Source organism: Rhinolophus sinicus, linkage group LG01 (genome assembly GCF_036562045.2).
Source record: "Rhinolophus sinicus isolate RSC01 linkage group LG01, ASM3656204v1, whole genome shotgun sequence".
In the NCBI taxonomy this organism is placed as follows: domain Eukaryota; kingdom Metazoa; phylum Chordata; class Mammalia; order Chiroptera; family Rhinolophidae; genus Rhinolophus; species Rhinolophus sinicus.
In genome coordinates this window covers 99263942-99282004 of record NC_133751.1, presented here as the reverse complement: position 1 = coordinate 99282004, position 18063 = coordinate 99263942, and the positions used below count along the sequence as shown (strand labels likewise).

General features: G+C 35.2%; 1 protein-coding gene across 4 annotated transcripts in view; it reads left to right on the top strand.

Annotated features, from left to right (window-relative positions):
• Nucleotides 1-13220, top strand: part of TSC22D2 (TSC22 domain family member 2) — a 46741-nt gene extending 33521 nt beyond the window's left edge. For 2 of the 4 annotated variants that reach the window (XR_002138886.2, XR_012496804.1), the window contains 2 exons: nucleotides 10488-10539; nucleotides 11516-11602. Coding sequence is in view for 2 of the 4 variants with exons in the window: in XM_019748882.2 (XP_019604441.2) it covers nucleotides 10488-10539; nucleotides 11516-11776 (313 nt within the window). In the remaining 2 variants the exon portion in view is untranslated. Of the gene's footprint in view, nucleotides 1-10487; nucleotides 10540-11515 lie in introns of all 4 variants that reach the window. The other 2 variants (XM_019748882.2, XM_019748881.2) reach the window with 1 other exon arrangement.
• Nucleotides 13221-18063: the final 4843 nt, after the last annotated feature.

Below are 18063 nucleotides of genomic sequence, written 5' to 3'. Positions count from 1 at the left end.
GGTCTGAATCACAGTGAGGCAACTATCTCTTTAAAAACCTCATGGCACTCGTGTGTTCTTCAGGGTTGATGCCTATTTTAAAACAGTTCCTTGGTAGCCTCCATTTTTATTTATTACTATCCCTGGACTGTGGGGACAAATTAGGAAGAGCTACAAGGTAGCAAGCAAATATGTTGTTTATAGAATTATGCTTTTTTTTTTACAAAGCTATTTTAAGTAATGTCTCTGTGCCTTCAAGAAATGGGCATAAATGAAAAGATTTATGCCCATAACTATATGACATGAGCAAAATTTACCTATGTGCTCTTCACTGGTATTTGGCATTTGGTGTTCAAGGGGATAGTCTCATTTTCACTCATTTGGTTAAGCCTCATTGTAGAAATGGGATTGAGAGGATTTGTTCAACAGTAGCTGTTTTGTTGGGGGGAAAAATAGAATGCTTGAGAAAGAAGAGACATTTATGAAGCCAGTCAGTGAAATAAATAATTAGGTTTCCCAAGAATGGTAGTTTCTTCCCATAACTCTTCACATGTTGGTGTTCTCCAATGCTTGGCCCCACTTGCCTTTTCACTGGACAAGCCAGCTCACGTTTCACAGTTGTCCACATTCCAACAACTCGCAAACCTGGACTCCTATGCCACAGATTACTCTTGAGTTCCAGATACCAATTTCCACCAACCTTCTCTCTGTATTTCCAGGATCTACATTCCAGATGTCCCAAAATTCAGCAGTCTCAAGTGAAACTTGAAGTTTTAATTTTATCATCTTTATTCCCAAATTCCTCTGTCACTCAGTCTTCATGCCCCCTACCCCCCACTCCTGACAAAATACGGCTTTCTTCCTGTGACACATTAACTGTCTTCTTAACTCCTACTTGCTCCAGGCTAAAAACTCTAGTCGTCCTGGCCTTTTTTCATTATGGGGGAGCCCCTTTCCTTTATCATCCCTCTGATCTCACAGATTCTCTATGCTTCAGTTACAAAACCTGTATCATTTTACCTTCCTTAATGCCCGTGACCAGACATTTTGCAGTGCCCTGCTAGCCCTCCTCTCTTGCTTACTTAGGTAACATCTTTTCAAGATCTCTCTTGAATGTCTGTCTTTCCTTCTCACCACCCACCACCACCACCACCACCTCCATAGACCAAAAACCACATTCAAGTGGTTACACTAAGTTCCATAAAAGTCTTTGAAACTAATGATGAGGGGAAAAAGCCCAGTGAGATTATTAACCTGCCTCAGCACACAGCAGATTTGAGGTGAGGCCACGCTGTACCGTGTATTTGCTAAGGCCACACCTAGCGATCTTCCTGGTGGTGGACACTGTCCGCCTTTGTATTCTTCCATCCAGGGCGCATTGAGTGCTGGGCTTTGTGCAGAGGAGACAGATTGGGATTCATCATTTTTTATAAAAGTGTCATCTAGAAACAGGTTACTGAGACTCAGCCATATAGGAAATAAGAGACAAAGTTAGTTCAGGATTTAGGACTCAATTGCTTCCAAAGGAATTTGGATTACCTAGATGTCTGAATTAGATATTAGGCAGCAGGGACACACAGCAAGTTTAGTTCCAGACTGAGGAATAAGATTAAAGAATATTTCCTCAGTTATTGGTTTTGAGTTTAGTTAAAATGATAGCATTACCCATGTCCTAGGACTGCTTGGAAAAACTGTTGGTGTTCGTGTAGGAAGTGGCTTTGGGGATGATCCAGTACAGCTCCCTCATGTCATCGCTAGAGAAAGTGCAAGTGATATATTTGGAACTCAGATTCCAAGTATACAGTCTATGAGTCCAGGCTTCTACAACATATGAATTCTTTCGTAGATGGCTGCCAGCCTTGTGGTAGATTTTATATAGCACATATACCTCTGTCTAGTAAGAGAGACACACAGCTGTTAAAACAGTCTATGGGGTTAGTGCAGTAAGAGTAGTAGTACTTCTGAAAGGGTTAGAAAAGCCTTTATAGAAAATATTTTAGCTGAAAGCTATAAAAACAATGGTAGAATTTCCACAGAAGTACCTAGAGAGTAAGAAACAGTGTGAGCAAAGAGTGCGAGTGAGACATGGTGGGTCTCAGGAGTTTCAGATACCCAGTTTAAATTTTCAGCTGGCATTTAGAATGGGGGAGAATTGTAATGGTTAGCATTGGAAATCAATTAGTAAGCTCATTTCTTATTTTTTTTCCTTTTGGCCCATTTTTATGTCATTGAATTCTGAATCATTTTAGAAATGTTAGAAGGATTTAGCTATATAAAAGGGTTGTTTTTATAATAGGCCCACTGCTGGGTGAAAATTTATTCAATGCTTGTTGGTCTCTGAAATGAAACACAAATCTTAAGAGTTTTTGTTTTTATTTCCTTTGACATTTTTTTCTATCATGTTCTTTCTCCAATTTTGTTCATTTTCATACATTTACACCATGAAAATTTCCTTAGGTGGTGAAAGTGCTGTTTCCTCATAGTCAAGGGAAGGAATGCTATTTTCAACCTTTTGGAGGAGAATTGATCTTTACTACAAAATGACTGTTAAACAGTCCTTTTCCTGGCAGATTTTTCCTAAATCTGTATTGTTTTCCTAACACAGCTGAAGTAATTTGAACTCCTAGTTTTTTATTGTCTTCATTTATATTTAAGAATTTTTATTGAAATTTTCTCTCCTTTCCTATTAAAATTTTGTACTTCCTAGAAAAGATAGTCCTTAAAATCAGTATTGAAAAACAGAGATCTTTTACTAGATTAAGGTATACTTTAATCACTAAAATTCTGATGTTTTTAGAAGTTGGTTTCCATCAGCTTCTATCCCAAAATTCTAAAGGAATGGTTTTATATCTAGAATGAATATATGGAACTGCATCTGTTTTATTCCTTTTCAGTATAACTATATTGTTTAGATTTTTTGTGAGGTATTTGGAGCTAGATGTCAATTGGCAAAATTTGAAATCCTTTCTAAATCCCTCTCCCTTTTTTACTCTTTAAGTACCAGTATATATATATATCAGTCTAAATAATTGTCAGTCATACACTGTTTTCCAGTCCCCAAGAATTAATTTAAAGTAGCCAGGACTATAGTGTCAAATTTTTTAACTTGGGCTTAAGCCCTTTAGTGTGTGTTCTTCATTCTCCAGTCATGAATTGTGCTGTCATCAAATTACCTATTGCTGCTGTGTAAACAGTACAATGAAATCTCTTTCAAGAGAGCCTGCTCTAAATGTAAGCACTCCAACATTGGAGAAATGCCACCCTTCTCCTCTACCCCTTTCTTATTTCACTGTGACTCAGGAAGGAAATAACTTTTTCATCCTGTCAAACCTTGCCTAATGCTAGTATAATATGAAATAACTAGCTAGTCCATAAGCTCATGTATCTTAAGTAGATATGATTCCATGTTCTTATAACATTTAAGTATTTAACTTGAAATAATAAAATATTAAACTTTCTTAGTTTATTTGGAATATCTGAGTTGTAATGGTAAAATTGCTATGCATATTTCACTTTTGTATCAATCTCTAGTTTTTCCAGACTAAATTTTCATATCTTCCATCTTGAGTGTTTTAATACAATTTTAGTTTAGCTAGTTTTTGAATTGTTTCCTTAGAGTGGCTCTACAAATAAAAACTATAATTATATCAGAATATTATTACCAAATACTAAAATAATGCCCCCCAAAATATCATAACTTGGAAATGTAGAGAGACCTGGAAAAAGGTGAAGTTAATATTAATCTTATCTACACCTTCTTTGGAATGCATTTTTAATTAACATTTTTGTGTAACCCATTGTACCATAGATGTTTATCCCAAAATTGTACTTTTTACTTAACCAGAATCATTTTGAACAGAAATAACTATACTGGGAGTTATGAACATTATTTATTTTACACCATATATTTTTTAGTGAACTATAATTCCCCCTAAGCCAAGGAAATAAATTTTACAAATCATAAATATAACAACATTGATTGTTGTTTCTTATGTTGAACATAGTACCTTACCTTCCAAATGAAATAGTTCCTGAAGAAAGTGGAATTGTTGGCTCCTTGTCCCTTCTTTCTCCCTTTCCTGTCTGCCATGAGTTCACACTGTATAGTGTAATAACTCCTTCATGAGTCGTTTTCATTTTGGAATGTTTTTCAGTATTCTCCAAAACTCATAACTCATTGAAAGTAGTCTTGCTTCTATCCCTTTCCCCATCTGCGTGCCTTCCCAAATAGATAACCACTTTCTTAGTATGTATGTGTGTATCCTTCCAGTTTCTTTATCCCCCTTCACACAAATGCTAATATACACACATCTGTACTTTTACTTTTAAAGATCTCCAGGATGCATTGTTTCCATCTCAGTACACAGAAAAGCATCTTTGTGATGATTTTTTTAATAGATGGGTACTGTTCAATTGAAGGATAGCTCTACCATGATTTATTTAACCAGTTTCCTATGATAAGTAGCCTTGTAAATACATTATTTCCTATGTATGTAAAAAAATCTATGGGATAAATTCCCAGGTGTAGGATTGCTGGCTCAACGAGTGAATAAATAAGAGACAGAGTGTGTGTGTGTGTGTGTGTGTGTGTGTGTGAGAGAGAGAGAGAGAGAGAGAGAGAGAGAGAGAGAGAGAGAGAGAAGTTGTTAGGTGTAACCAAATTGGTCTCTATAGGGGCATGCCGTTATAGCACTTGCACCAGCACTGTATGACAAAGCCCATTTCCCACAGCCTCACTAACAGTGTATTAAACTTTAATATGTTTGCCAGTCTGTTTAGGGAAATGATACATTGTAGTGTTAATCCGTATTTGTATTATGAATGAGACGTTGACTGTTTTTTCATGTCATTTCTTGTGAACTGTCCATGTGAATTCCAGCGATTTTTCTATTGGGATTCTAGTCTTACAGATTTGTAGAAGTACTTTATTTTTTTATTTTTTTTAATACTTTATATTTTAGGGAAATTATTAACAAAGTTTTTCTATATTTAGTTTTCTATATTCCTCTATTTTTGAGACATAATTAGAAAGGCCTCTTGCACTCTAAAGTATTAAAGAAATTCTTCCTAAAATGGGCTTTTTTTAAAAGCCATTAATACAGGTAACATAGGAAAGGGACTTTGTATTGATTGTATACCTTTTTGTGTATACTCTGAATTTTTTACCATGTGTATGTATCTTTTTTAACTTTTGAAATAATTATAAATTATAGATTCATAAGAAGTTGCAAAAAAAAAAAAAAGGACCGGGAGGTGTCCTGTGTCCCTTTACCCAGTGCTAACATCTTGCATGACTAGTGTAGCATCCAACACCAGGAAGTTGGCATTGGTGCAATCCACAGCATGGATCCTTTTTTCCTCTTTTAAATTATTCTTTTCTGGCCAGGATTTTGACCTAAAATTAGTTAGATGAATGTAAAATATGCTGAGGGCAGTAGTAAGCAAAGTTTTTGTAGATGCTAAAACCAAATATCAATCTTTATGTAAATATTTAGCTGGATTTTTTTAATAGGTCCTTGGTAAAAGCTTTTTTCACACTATTATAAGACTGGTTACTTGAAAAAATAATATTTAGTGAGTAGCTATTTTACCTCCTTTGCTTAGCTTTTATCATCCATAAAAAAATAACTTAGTGTTATCAATAATAAAAATCTTCATGGGGCATTTTAATGAGTTTTTTAACATCATGAAATGTAACAGATTATTTTTACATTAGTAGGATTTATGATCAATAATTAGAATACATAAAGTTTTAAGGTCTCAGCTTTATTTACTATTATTACCTTTGATATTTTTTGTTCTTAATCACACAGGTTTGCTTTGGCCAGAGATTAAGTCTGCATGAATTTTATCTGTTTAGACTCCTTTTTGGAAGGAGAATTGTTATTTGCTTTTAAATTAAGTGTCAAGCTGTAAGTATTTTTTTAGATTCTTCTTACAGAAGACTGCTGGATTTTTCCCCCCCTATTTAACCTTCACAGGTTTGCTGAGCTAGGTTCATTAGATGTATTTTTTTGCAATCAGCTTAAGCTTTTTGGTTCCTTTCTAAAAACAAAAACGTGCATTTCTTAGGGAGGAGGCAAAATATTACCCAGGTTAAAATTAATGCATTTTAGTTAGTAATGATTATATTTATAGAGCTTACTGGAGGTTGAAGGGGTGAAGATTGTAGGTGACATATTGGAAACAGTAGTACGTGATTCTTGAGGACTGGCCTCCAGGAAAGATTATAGCTTCTGCTTGTGAATTTATGAAGAATCATTTTTACCTGGTTTGGGTAAGGGGCTTGAACATTAGTGTATCAGGTAGATTTGCCAACAGAAAGACTGGGGATGGTTTGTACAACATTGCTAAGCTGAGAGTATGAAATAAGCAGTTAGCCTACGAAGAAGGATAAAAATGTAGGGAACTTGTAAAGCCAGAGGTTCATACCTGGCCTCTTGTAGTCTCGGTGAGGCTGCAGGTGAGCTCATCGTGAGAAGAGTAGGCGGCCTGGGGAGAAAAGCTGGTGGCAGCCGGTTGGGATGAATTCAAAGATGAACTGCAGCCTGAAAAGCCAAGCTGTCTTGATGTAGCCTAGCATTGATATTTTAAGTGAGTTTTACTTTTCCTTTGAATGTGATCATAATTGACTTTTTAAAAACACTAAATTCAAGCTTATTTGGTTCCTTTGGGGCTACTATTTAAGTAAATAAAAATGGATCATTCTTGTCTTTTTTGCCCACAGTTCTGTATTTCTGTTCATTTTCCCCATACCCATAATTTTTAATTCACCTAGTAAATGCTAATCAAGGTACAATTTTATTTCAAAAGAATGACACATAGTAAACAAAGTTTCTTTTTAAAAATGCTTCACCTTTATCTAGTACTTACAGTTTATAAGAATAATTATAAAGTCTTAAACAGGAAGCCTTCCCTTAAGAAACTTAGCTTCTGAAACTGGTTAACCAAGTTATAGTGTGGTGAATGCAATAATAAAAAAGAAAACAGGTGTAATACTATAATGTTGGGTCAAGGAAGAAAACTAAGGAAAATTATTCATTCTGCTTCAGTTGATCTTTCTCATTTTAAAAGGGAAACATGGAGCCCAAACAATTACGTTGACTTTGAACACAATAGAAAACCTGTTACCCTCATTGAAACAAAATTCTTAAACCATGTTCTGGGATCTTGAAATAGAATACCCTCTTACCTGCTTGTTTATTATCACCCTATTGGTATCTTTATTGTAAATAGGTTATTTAAAGCAGGGGTTCTCAAACTTTAGCTTCTTTCAGAGTCACCTGAAGGAGTTATTAAAATAGACTTCCTGGGTCCCACCTCGAATATCTAATTGAGTGGTTTGGGGGTAGACCCAAATGTTTACGTTTCTGACAGGTTCCCGGGTGATCGCTGATGCTGCTGGGCAGGGGACCACACTTTGAGAACTATTGATTTAATCAAACTCAGACATTTTTAATGGTGTCCTACTATGAGCCAGTAAATTGTTTCACATCCAATTACTATCATAATGATGCTCTCATTCATTTGAGCTCATATGTCCCAAGCACTGTGTTCACTTCTTCACAGAGGTGAAGAAGATAAGGAATCTCCCTCATGGAGCACCGAGTTAATAGTGATAGTATTATTTAAACTCACTTAATCCTCACAGGAGTTTATGAATTGGGGCATATAATCTTTATTTGAGATGAAAAAAATGAGGTCTAGAAAGGTTAAATAATTTCCCAGAATTCACATTTGCTATTTTGCTCTCCTGGTTATGCACTATAAAAAGTGTATGAAGATTAGTGGACCACAGGAGGGATGGAGTAATTGAGTCTACCTTAGAAAATCAGAAGGCATCACAGAAATGATGGCACTGGATCATCTTAAGGAACAAGTAAAAAATAACCAGATAAATTTGAACCGTCAGCGTTTCCAGATGAGGGAGCAGTTTCTGCAAAGGCATGGAAACCTGAGAAGAACATATGTCCCACAGACTGAAAATAATTTTGTAAGGCCACCACACAATAGGCCAGATGGAGTATGAGAAGAAAGGCGACTATGGAAGGCAGGGTTCAAGGTTATGAAGGGTTTTGTGTACCAGGCTAAGAAGTTTTTAAAATAGAACTGGGTTTTTCTTATTTCTCTGACTTGAATCTCTGTAAGCCAGTGGTTCTCAAAATACTTAACGTTCTGTCAGGCAGCAGAATCAGCATCACCTGGAAACTTGTTAGCAATGAAGATTCGTGGGCCCCACCCCAGACCTACTGTATCAGAAACTGAGGTGGAAGCCAGCAGGCTGTGTTTAGCAAGACCTCCCGCTGACTCTGGTACACACTGAAGTTTGAGAACCACTGCGGCAGGTTATAGAATTCTTGAATAACAAACACCCTTCAAAATAGTCCAAAGTCACTGTAGGGATAGTAATTTATGCGTATCTGCGACTGATTTAATTCTGCTACAGTACGATGCTTAACAAAATTGAAATATAAGGAACACATCTTCAACATGATCTATTTATACTTTGCAAACCCTTTCCTCTGTTGCTGTTAAGAGGTTTGAGTCAGGACTTAAGTTTATTAGATCAGCAAAGAATAGCATGCTAATTATTGTTTCTTAGCTAAGGGAATGGTTTGGAAACTTACTGATTTTATTTTAATTATCAAAAAATGAAGCCATAAACCCTTTTTTAAAGGATTTGGGGTTTATTTGTGTGTTTTTTTGTTTGTTTGTTTTGGTTGCTTATATAAAACTGGTATGAAAGTTAGCATTTAAGGTGTTCTGTTTAAAACGTGTTGAAAAGAATTTATTTAAGGCATGAAATGACTAAAACTAATTCAGTTTTTCCTTGACATAGAAATAAAAAATATAGAAAGTATAATCTAGGATTCTGAGGCAAATTCTAAATCCTTATCACTATCTTTTTTACCAAATTGTGGCCATTATTTGGTGAATATATCCATATGGTGTCTGGATTGAACTTTACAGTGAAGCATTATGGTTTATATAGTTGTATAGTTTATAGTTACATATAGACGTACTTTGTACAACTCTCTCTCGAAGCATTTAAAAGCTAACATAAAAGTATTTAATGATACATACGTGTGTGTATACATATATGTGTATATATGTACATATATATTCCTTTCTAGTCACTTAGGTATACAGAAACCCCTTATCATCTTAGAAATAGCAGCAAGAAGTGAAGTAGTATGCTGTAATTAATGTGTTTAATGCTCAGATAAACCAGCTTAGTGTTTTCATGTATTGAGTCAGAGTTTTGAGGACTTAGAAGTAGAAAGTCCATTGAGGTATTGAGACACCAATCCCTTCATTTTACAGATGAGGTAACTGAGGTCCAGGGAAGTTAAATAGTTGATTTGCTGATGGTCACATAGGTAGTGAGTAGCAGAACCAGGATTATAACCACATCTACTTGGATTATAATATAAAAGGCACCACTACATCAGACAGGATATTTCTGAGCCTCAGTTTGATATAACACTGAGGATCCACATCATCTAAAGGAAAATAGTCTTTAAATATATTAGCATCTAAATTGTAGGTGGGGTATACTTTATGAAGAGTATTTAGTAATATAAAAGTTGTTTAAAGACTTCTTTTTTTATTGATACAGTGGATTAAAGTATCAGATTGGTCTTTATGAGACAACCTAATAACTGTTCTTCAAAATTTACAAAAACACCAAGGAAAGGAAAAAGATCCTCGCTGCTCTTAATATTTAAGCTATTATGTGGGAGAATATAAACTGCCAAAGAATACAGTTATTCATCTTCTGTGTCATTATCATACAAATGCTAAGGTGATTTTTGAACTTGGGATGTACTTATCAGCTAGACTACTTCCAATTATTTCCAGGAAAAACTGGTCCAAAGCACATACCTTAGTAGGTGATTTTTGCCAGCTAATAAACTACAGTCAAAGCATATAGGTCTGCCAGAATGTTGAGTTCTTTGTTAACCAATCCTGCAAATACGGCTTGCCCTAAAGCCCTCTGAATCATTTTTAGAAGCCAGCCCTAGAATTTAAAACCCGAATAGTAACATATAAAATCTATAGAAGAAAAGGCATCATCCAAATTGTAATGCAATAAGTAACTACTGGAATTTCCACCTGAAAGGCAATTAGAATGTATAGTTGGTAAATGAAGTAAGAGAGATGTACAGAGGGTACTGCTCATTCAGAATTTATCTTTCTAAGTTCACTGAATCGAGAACTCCTGACTAGAATTGGGAGTTACTATTAAAGTAGCATATTTTGTCATAGGCAAAATAGAAAAGTTGGAACTACAAAGGATGTTTGTTTAGAAGTCACCTGTTTACTGAGATCCTCATTTTCACAATGAGAGCTCTGAGTACTGAAATTGTGAAAATATACTTAATACGCTATTTTAACTTACTATTTTTTATTTTAAGTAAAACACAAATGTTCGTAATTATTTTAAGGATTGGAAAGGAGATTACATTTTTTAGAATAATTTAATGAAATATTCTAATTTTTTCCAGTGCATCTGGGGGAGGTGGTGTAGCCATTGACAACAAAATAGAACAAGCAATGGTAAGTAAAACTTCATAGTTCTCTCATTTCATAGGTTGTTGGTTATTACGAAGCACTTGGTTTTTATCAATTCTAAAAAACAAACACCTGATTTCTTTAAACCAAGATGTCTAAAGTATATTTTTTGATAATGAGATTTAGTTAAAGATGTTAGAACATTGAGAAATTTTAGTCAAGAAATACCAATGGAGTAAATATTGCCCCCGTTTGAACATCTCACATTTCAGGTGTTACCATTTATAAGGGCCATTTTGAGAAGCATACAATGTATTATGTTCCCCCAAATATTTCAGCATCAAAAATAGTTGAGACAAAAAAGCTATTAAATGAAAACTTCAGCTAGAAATTTTTGTCATCCTTTGGTCACTTACAGACACTGTTGTACTCAACTTTAGTACGTAGACTTGTTTTCTGTTGATTCTGGTTCTGATTTCTGCTATTACTATCAGTTTTTTTGTTCCATTAAAAATATACTATTCATATTATATAAACTATTTTGATTCAAGTTTATTAAAAGTGTAGATAGGCTATAAATAAGGACCATTATTCTCAAACTATTAAGAAAAACACACTAAGGTTTTAAAGTTGGAAATTGCAGCTCACCTTATCTATTAAAGCAGTAACTAATTTAATATCAGACAGTTTCATATCCTTTGTTCTCTTAGTCAACATTTAAGCATGTGATTTTAAACTTTCTTGAATTCCAAGCTTATAATTGACAATTTAAGGAGCTAGTATTTTTGGAAATTACTCCAAACTTTGAAAAGAAAATCCTGGGCTTGCTGCCCTAATTGGGAACTGGATTATTTTTCCACCCTACCCCCTTTAGGGTGGATACAGTAGAAGCATGAAAAGCCAGAGCAGGGAAACTAATAGAAAAACACCTTATGTTTATAAGGCAGCAGGTAAGCTAGAACCAAATAACAGCACCTTCCCCTTTATCTCTTTTTGATATTCCTAATTTTGTTTTTCACAGGATCTGGTGAAAAGCCATTTGATGTATGCAGTAAGAGAAGAAGTGGAAGTTCTAAAGGAACAAATAAAAGAATTAGTTGAAAGAAACTCTTTACTTGAACGAGAAAATGCACTGTTAAAATCTCTTTCAAACAATGATCAATTATCCCAACTCCCAGCCCAACAGGCCAATCCTGGTAGCACTTCTCAACAGCAAGCAGTGATAGCACAGCCTCCGCAGCCAACACAACCTCCACAGCAGCCGAATGTCTCCTCAGCATAAAGCTTTCTTGCCTCATTAAGAAAAACTGAAAGCAATCTATCCTTGTGTGCCACTGGTGTTCTTTCCACTTAATACGAAAGCAAGTAGCCATGCTTCGGTTGTGTGTTTGGCCTTTTCAGTATTAGACAATCATTCTGCAAGAGCTTTTCCTCTCTCAGATGTCACGCGGCACTGTTGATGTCCAGTTTTGTCATCAGAACACAAGGAGAATAATAGATGGGGTTTATTAAGGCGAGCAAAGTCTGCGTTTTACCTGGTGCGCATGAGTGGGGTCTTTAAGAGCTTTGGTGGCTCTCCCATGTTTCCTATACCCATGGATTTACCCTGAGCCTTCCTCTCACATTATAAATAACAGTTCATCTAAAGAGCCACTTTTCTTTCAATATCAGTAACATTTGCCTATGTAAGTTTTCATTTATTTGTGTTTTATTTATTACAGGGCTGCTATTTTCATAATGTACATGAACAATGTCACAGAACTTTTTTAATTTTTTTGAATAATTATAAGTATCAGTAAAGGAATTGAAAACAGGATTGCTTTCAATAGTTACAACGTTTAGGCAATAATTGAACAAAAGAATCCTGGCATATTTCTAACACTAATGGCAATTTACCTTTGGTATTTATTTTTAGTAGTAAAGACCCAGCTTGAATGTAAATTTTGTATAGTGTAAGTATGAAGAACATAGTGCAGCTGTACAGGTAGTCACCAGTCATTGTGATATAATAAATAATTGGGCTATTTTGATGAAGAAAACTTTGTTCATTTGTTTCTACTTTCTAATAGAGAAATTGCCACGATTCCTCTGCTTTTCGACATTTCGTATGACTTTTTTTTCGGGTGGGAATAAAAAGCTGTGAAATTGTTCAACCTACTTTGTAACCAAAGATGCAAAGCTGTGTAATGGAGTTTTTTTTTTTTTTTTTATAATGCACATTCTTTATGTATTTTTATTTAGTGTTTTCTCGGTCACAATTTTCTTTGCTGTCTAGCATGATCTGCATGATCTATACTCTTTGAACCACTTTCGTACCTCATGTTTTTATCCAGCACTCTTATTGTAATATGTACTAGTCTGTGAACAATGTCAGATAAAAAAGAACGAACAGGTAGGATGTGGAGCTGAGCTAGTGTACTGTACACTAGTTGTAAAATACAAGAAAAAATGAAGTGAGCCATCTTTTGTTCATTTAAAATGGTGTTTTGAATTTCGTATGCAGAAAACGTTTTGTTACATTGCAGATTTTAATGTATTTAATAAATGCAACATGCAGATTAAGTGCAGTGTATACTGAGTATTTAAATTAAAATGTACATTTCATAAATACAGTTTCAAGAGAAAGCATCATTTTGTGTATACTAACATTAAGTGTATGTCAGAAATTGATGTATAAATATATATTTTAACACATTTTCTGAAATTAAACTGCAGTTTTGTTGAAATATTTGGCTCTATATGTGTTCAAAATTTAATTTGATTAGATTTGTATTTTCACAGTTCAAAATATTCCTTACTGAAAACCTATGTTATTAATGACTTGATGATAGTTCTTAAATTTTCAAAGTAAAATAATTTAAAGAATGCAAGAATGGTGAGCAATATTTGTACTCAATATTCATATTATGTCAATGACATTTAAGTAGGAAATCCTTGTCTACCAAAACATTTACTTGAATTCAGAAAGGTGCCTATATCTATAGCCAGCTAGCTAATCAAGAGTTAATGAGAACCAGTAGTTAGCTCTCTGCGTTAAAAGAAGATAAATGTTCTTTATCTATTTAACATAAAATTTTAATCAGATGAGCCACAAACTAAATACATAAAATCGGAGCATACATGGGATTACCAAATATCTTACATTCTAGTTGTTCTTCAGGATATATTGTTCAATATAAACAAAATTTTAATGTTAATGATAACATTAGAAATAACTAAAGAAACTTAGTACATAGGCTTGAAGAAGCATCCCTAAAGATGTGGGTGGAGTAAGATTTTAAGTAGAGCTGCCACACATGACAGAAAGTGAAATTTCCATGTTGGAATAACCAAAAGGCTAACCAGTTGTACCCCTCAAGTGCAAACAGTGTGATATTTAATGTAGGCAGAGAAAAACTAGTATTAGAAAAGGTGGGAATTTGTGAGAATACAAATTTTGGTTCTGGGGCTAGGAAAACATTTTATAAACATGAAAGTAAGAGTCACAGAGGAAATGATTAATGTTAGTTTAAAATGGTAATTAAAAGCAATTACTTCTATTTTTACATTTTAAAAAAACCAATACAAAAGAGAAAACATGGATAGTTCAGAGAAGAAATGGCAGTTTTTAAAGGTTCAACCGATAAATAGGGCCTAATGTAGAAAGGCAAGCGTTCCTCTGTACTTATAGAAAGTAATTGGCAATATGTATCAAGAGCCTTAAATATTAATAAACTTTTCAGTTTAATGACAGAAGATACTCAACTCATAATGCAATCTTCAAAAAATGTAAGATTATAATAGTGCCTGTCCGCTGCTCTCCTATCCCTCTTTCCCTTTGAACCCAATCTCCTCCCTACGTTCACCCCCAAAAATAACAGAAAGGAAGCCTTTACATCCAAACCTACTGTCATGAAGCTCGCTCCCTCTCCAAAGTCAGGGCCAAACTCAAGGGTGGGAAAGCTAGTGTACTTCTCTGTATTTGGAAACCTCGGGTATTCCCCCAATGCATTTGTTTAGGATATGAAGTAAATTTCAGTTTTACCTCAGATTTAGGATCTCCTGAGCCACCTGACTGGAATATTTATTGAGATGCCAGTTTGGGGGCACAGTCTTATAGGAATGCCATCTATAATTTTCTCAGTGCAATGACCATAGACCAAGGTGCCACATAAATTTTCTGTTTAATTTAAACCAGAAAATAATGTGTTTCTGATATGGCAATGTGTCTGTAATACAAACCTAACTTCCTCAAAGGAAATTCATTTTAGGTAGTTATAATGTGATTTTACAGCTTACTACACACACCCACACCTTGGATATTAAGTATGTGTTTAACTCGTGTGTCTCAACAGCTGGGTATTTCCAGTTCTGTTTCCCAAGTTCTGAGCTGAGTAGAAGTATTAACACAAGGATGCTTAACCATCAAGCCCCCAGTGATGGGTAATCACAAAGAATTTCCAAGGTCAGAGATTATGGTATTTCTCCAAGTTCCAAACTCTAGTCACTCCTGGACCTTTAAGGGGGCGGGCAGTCCTTAAGATTAGAGTAACCAAAATACCTGTTCATAGAAATGCATCTTTGTAGAACCAGAAATATTAGCTAATTTTCTGGCAACAAATTTTTAAGATGAAGTCACATATGTTTTAAATGGAAGCTTTGTAGTTCCGTAGCAGGCACTTGGGGACATAATTCAGTTCTCTTGACTAATCCTGCTAAAAGGACAAAACTCAGCTTAAGATGCACAGTTTAATTGAGGATACAACAAGCCAGCAGGTACAATGCAATAATAAAGACACACTCAAGGACAGCTTTGTCAGGAAAGGCTTCCTCAAAGAGATGACACCAGCATCTTGAAGGTCACAAGAGTAAGAAAACAGTGCTTCAAGGAGAACATGAAGCTCCTTGAATAGCCACAAAATTGTGTCACCGGAGGCAGAAGGCCACGACTGCCTCACGCACCTTAGTAATTTGGCATCTGTTCGGAAAGCAAGAATGATCTATTGAATGATTTTAAGCAGTGGGGTTGTGATCAGATTTGCATTCGAGAAAACTTAAATCGTTCCAGCAGCAGATGGGAGGTATATTGGGGGCCAAAACTGGAAGCTGAGAAATAATTTAGGAAGGACAACAATAAGCCAGAGAAGAAATGAAAAGGCAAAATTACGTAGGTCATCTTGTGATGCTCATGAAGGAAGTTTGTCTTGTGTCTTTCTTTGTACCACTTTTTCCTCCCCAATGAAAATTCAATTCTCAGCATCAGGTTCCTGTTCTTTCTTGCTCCAAGGAAAGATCAGAGAGCCCCAAGTCTTAGAAAGTTTGAGTCAGATTTTTCCTTCCAACAGCCATAGATCCCTATGAAATTAAAGTCTGAATCCTGTTAAAGGAATTTCAAGAATTTATCAAAAGGAGAAGGGGATAGAGGAGACTTGATTGTCACTTTATGCCTCTGTGTAAATTAAGCACCTAAAGGTAAACCAAATTTAGTCTTTTTATGGTGACTAAGATAGAGGAAACCTGAGTCCAAAGCTAGCTGTCCCCTCCTCCCCAGAAAGGATAATATGGGTTCTGGCCCCGCTGCAGACACAGCCCAAGCTTCAACCTTCTATTCTTTGCTACAGTCCAGTTCAGAAAGCTTTCTTCCCTGTAAGTCCCCTGCCTACGTGAAACTGGACCTTCTCTCCCATCTCCTGCTTCAAGCCTAGTAATGCATGTTTCTATTTTCTAGCAATAGTTTATTTAGTCACGTATATTTATACCGTATTTTCTTCTTTTCGACATTCTGGAAGCATCCCTGTCTCGAACATTTCCAAGTCACAGAACTGCTATAGCAAGAGCTGTTCTTTGCATATATTCCCTTTGTCAGTGGAGAGATTACTGTACAGTGCTCTTGAACAACCTGAGTGGGCTACAATTGGTAGAATATGCTGTGTTCACGGATGAAAAATAGGCACTGTATAAAGCAAGATAAAGGTCACAGATACTCTTATTTTCTTAACATAATTCTCATAAAGTAAGACAGTCTTTCAGGATTGGTAATGGTAAAGTAAGAGGCTGGTATTTTGCTCTGGCACAGTCTATCCACATGGTCACAGAATTTGTTCAACATGCTTGGATGGTGAATTAGCTTTATTTTTCCTTCTCCTCACCAGGGAAACTGATAGATTAGGCAATTCGGGGAACTTGCCCATGATCTGATGTCATGGGTTGAGCTATAAAACAGAGCATCTAAGTTTATGGATTAAAACATTGTCCACATAAGCCAAAGTTATCCCTTTGGAAGAGGGAAGGAAACGGTGCTAATTTAATGCATAAAAGTCACTGAATTTTAAAACAAGGCAAATGCCACATTTCTACTTTCCCATAAAAAAGCCAAGTTTATCTTTTCATTGTGTTCTTTTGCATGCCTGAGATATTTCTCTATAACAACTGTAAAGTATTCTTGCCCATTGCAACCTAAAATGTTTTCCAGATCACAATTCTTGCCATCATTTATTTCACAGGCAAGCAATGCATCTATCGACATATTATACCCGAGGAAGTCCACGTACAGCAAGGGAACATTTTCCCCGCACTTGGGCATGAAACAATATCATCTCAGTGTATAATTCTAGTGTTTCTACTAAAAGTATATATATAATTGAATCAGGTGGCAAATGGACATTAAAAATATATATATGTGTAACTTTGTAAAGCCCCTAAAGTAAAGGTTTTGTTTTTGAGAAGTTCGGGTTTTATTTTTTATTTTATAGAAACACTGTTGAAATGCAATTCTATTTCTATTCAGGTGCTGTATTGTATACTAGATGTTTGGGGACAGAAAGACAAATGGGACATGATTTGTGCACTTCAGGACCTCATAGTCCAATATTAAAGTAAAAACTAAAGTGCCATATTGCTTCAAAGTATATGTCATAGTTTGTGGACCTCATATCGTTTGTTGAATGAAAGGTTTGTATAAATCAACAGTAAAGTTGCCATGCCCCGTGAAACCCTTTGACATTGCCAGGAAAAACTTTAAATAAATCACCAAAAAGCTTTAGCATCAAATAATACTTTTAGAAAGAGGGGACCTGGTGAAAAGCCTCCCATCTCTACATTGAGCCTAAAACAAAAGAGGAACTAATTGAGAGAGAAGTTTACACTTTTTTTTAATACTCCAAGTTTGTAGATAATGAAACTGATTTAAATCAAAAACTAGAATAGGATTTGTGTGTTATGAATTGTATCATCTGTTGTCTCATAAGCAACATATTATCTTGGCTGACAAAACCATGTACCATTCAATGAATCAAGTTAAGAATAACTCAGGTGCCTGATACCAAAAATAAATCTGATAGAGCTGAGAACCCAGAAACAAACACAAATATATATTGATTAAATGATAAAAATGACATTTCCAACCAGTAGGGAAAGAATGGTTTTTTATTCAACAAATAGTACTGGAACAACATAACCATTTGGGCAAAAAATAAACTTAGATCTCTCACAAAAATTAATTCCAGTTAGACTAGCTGCGAGTCTTATGCTTTTTGGTCACAGAGCCCTTTTCGAAATCTCCCTGTGAAATGCACATAAACAAAAAGTTTT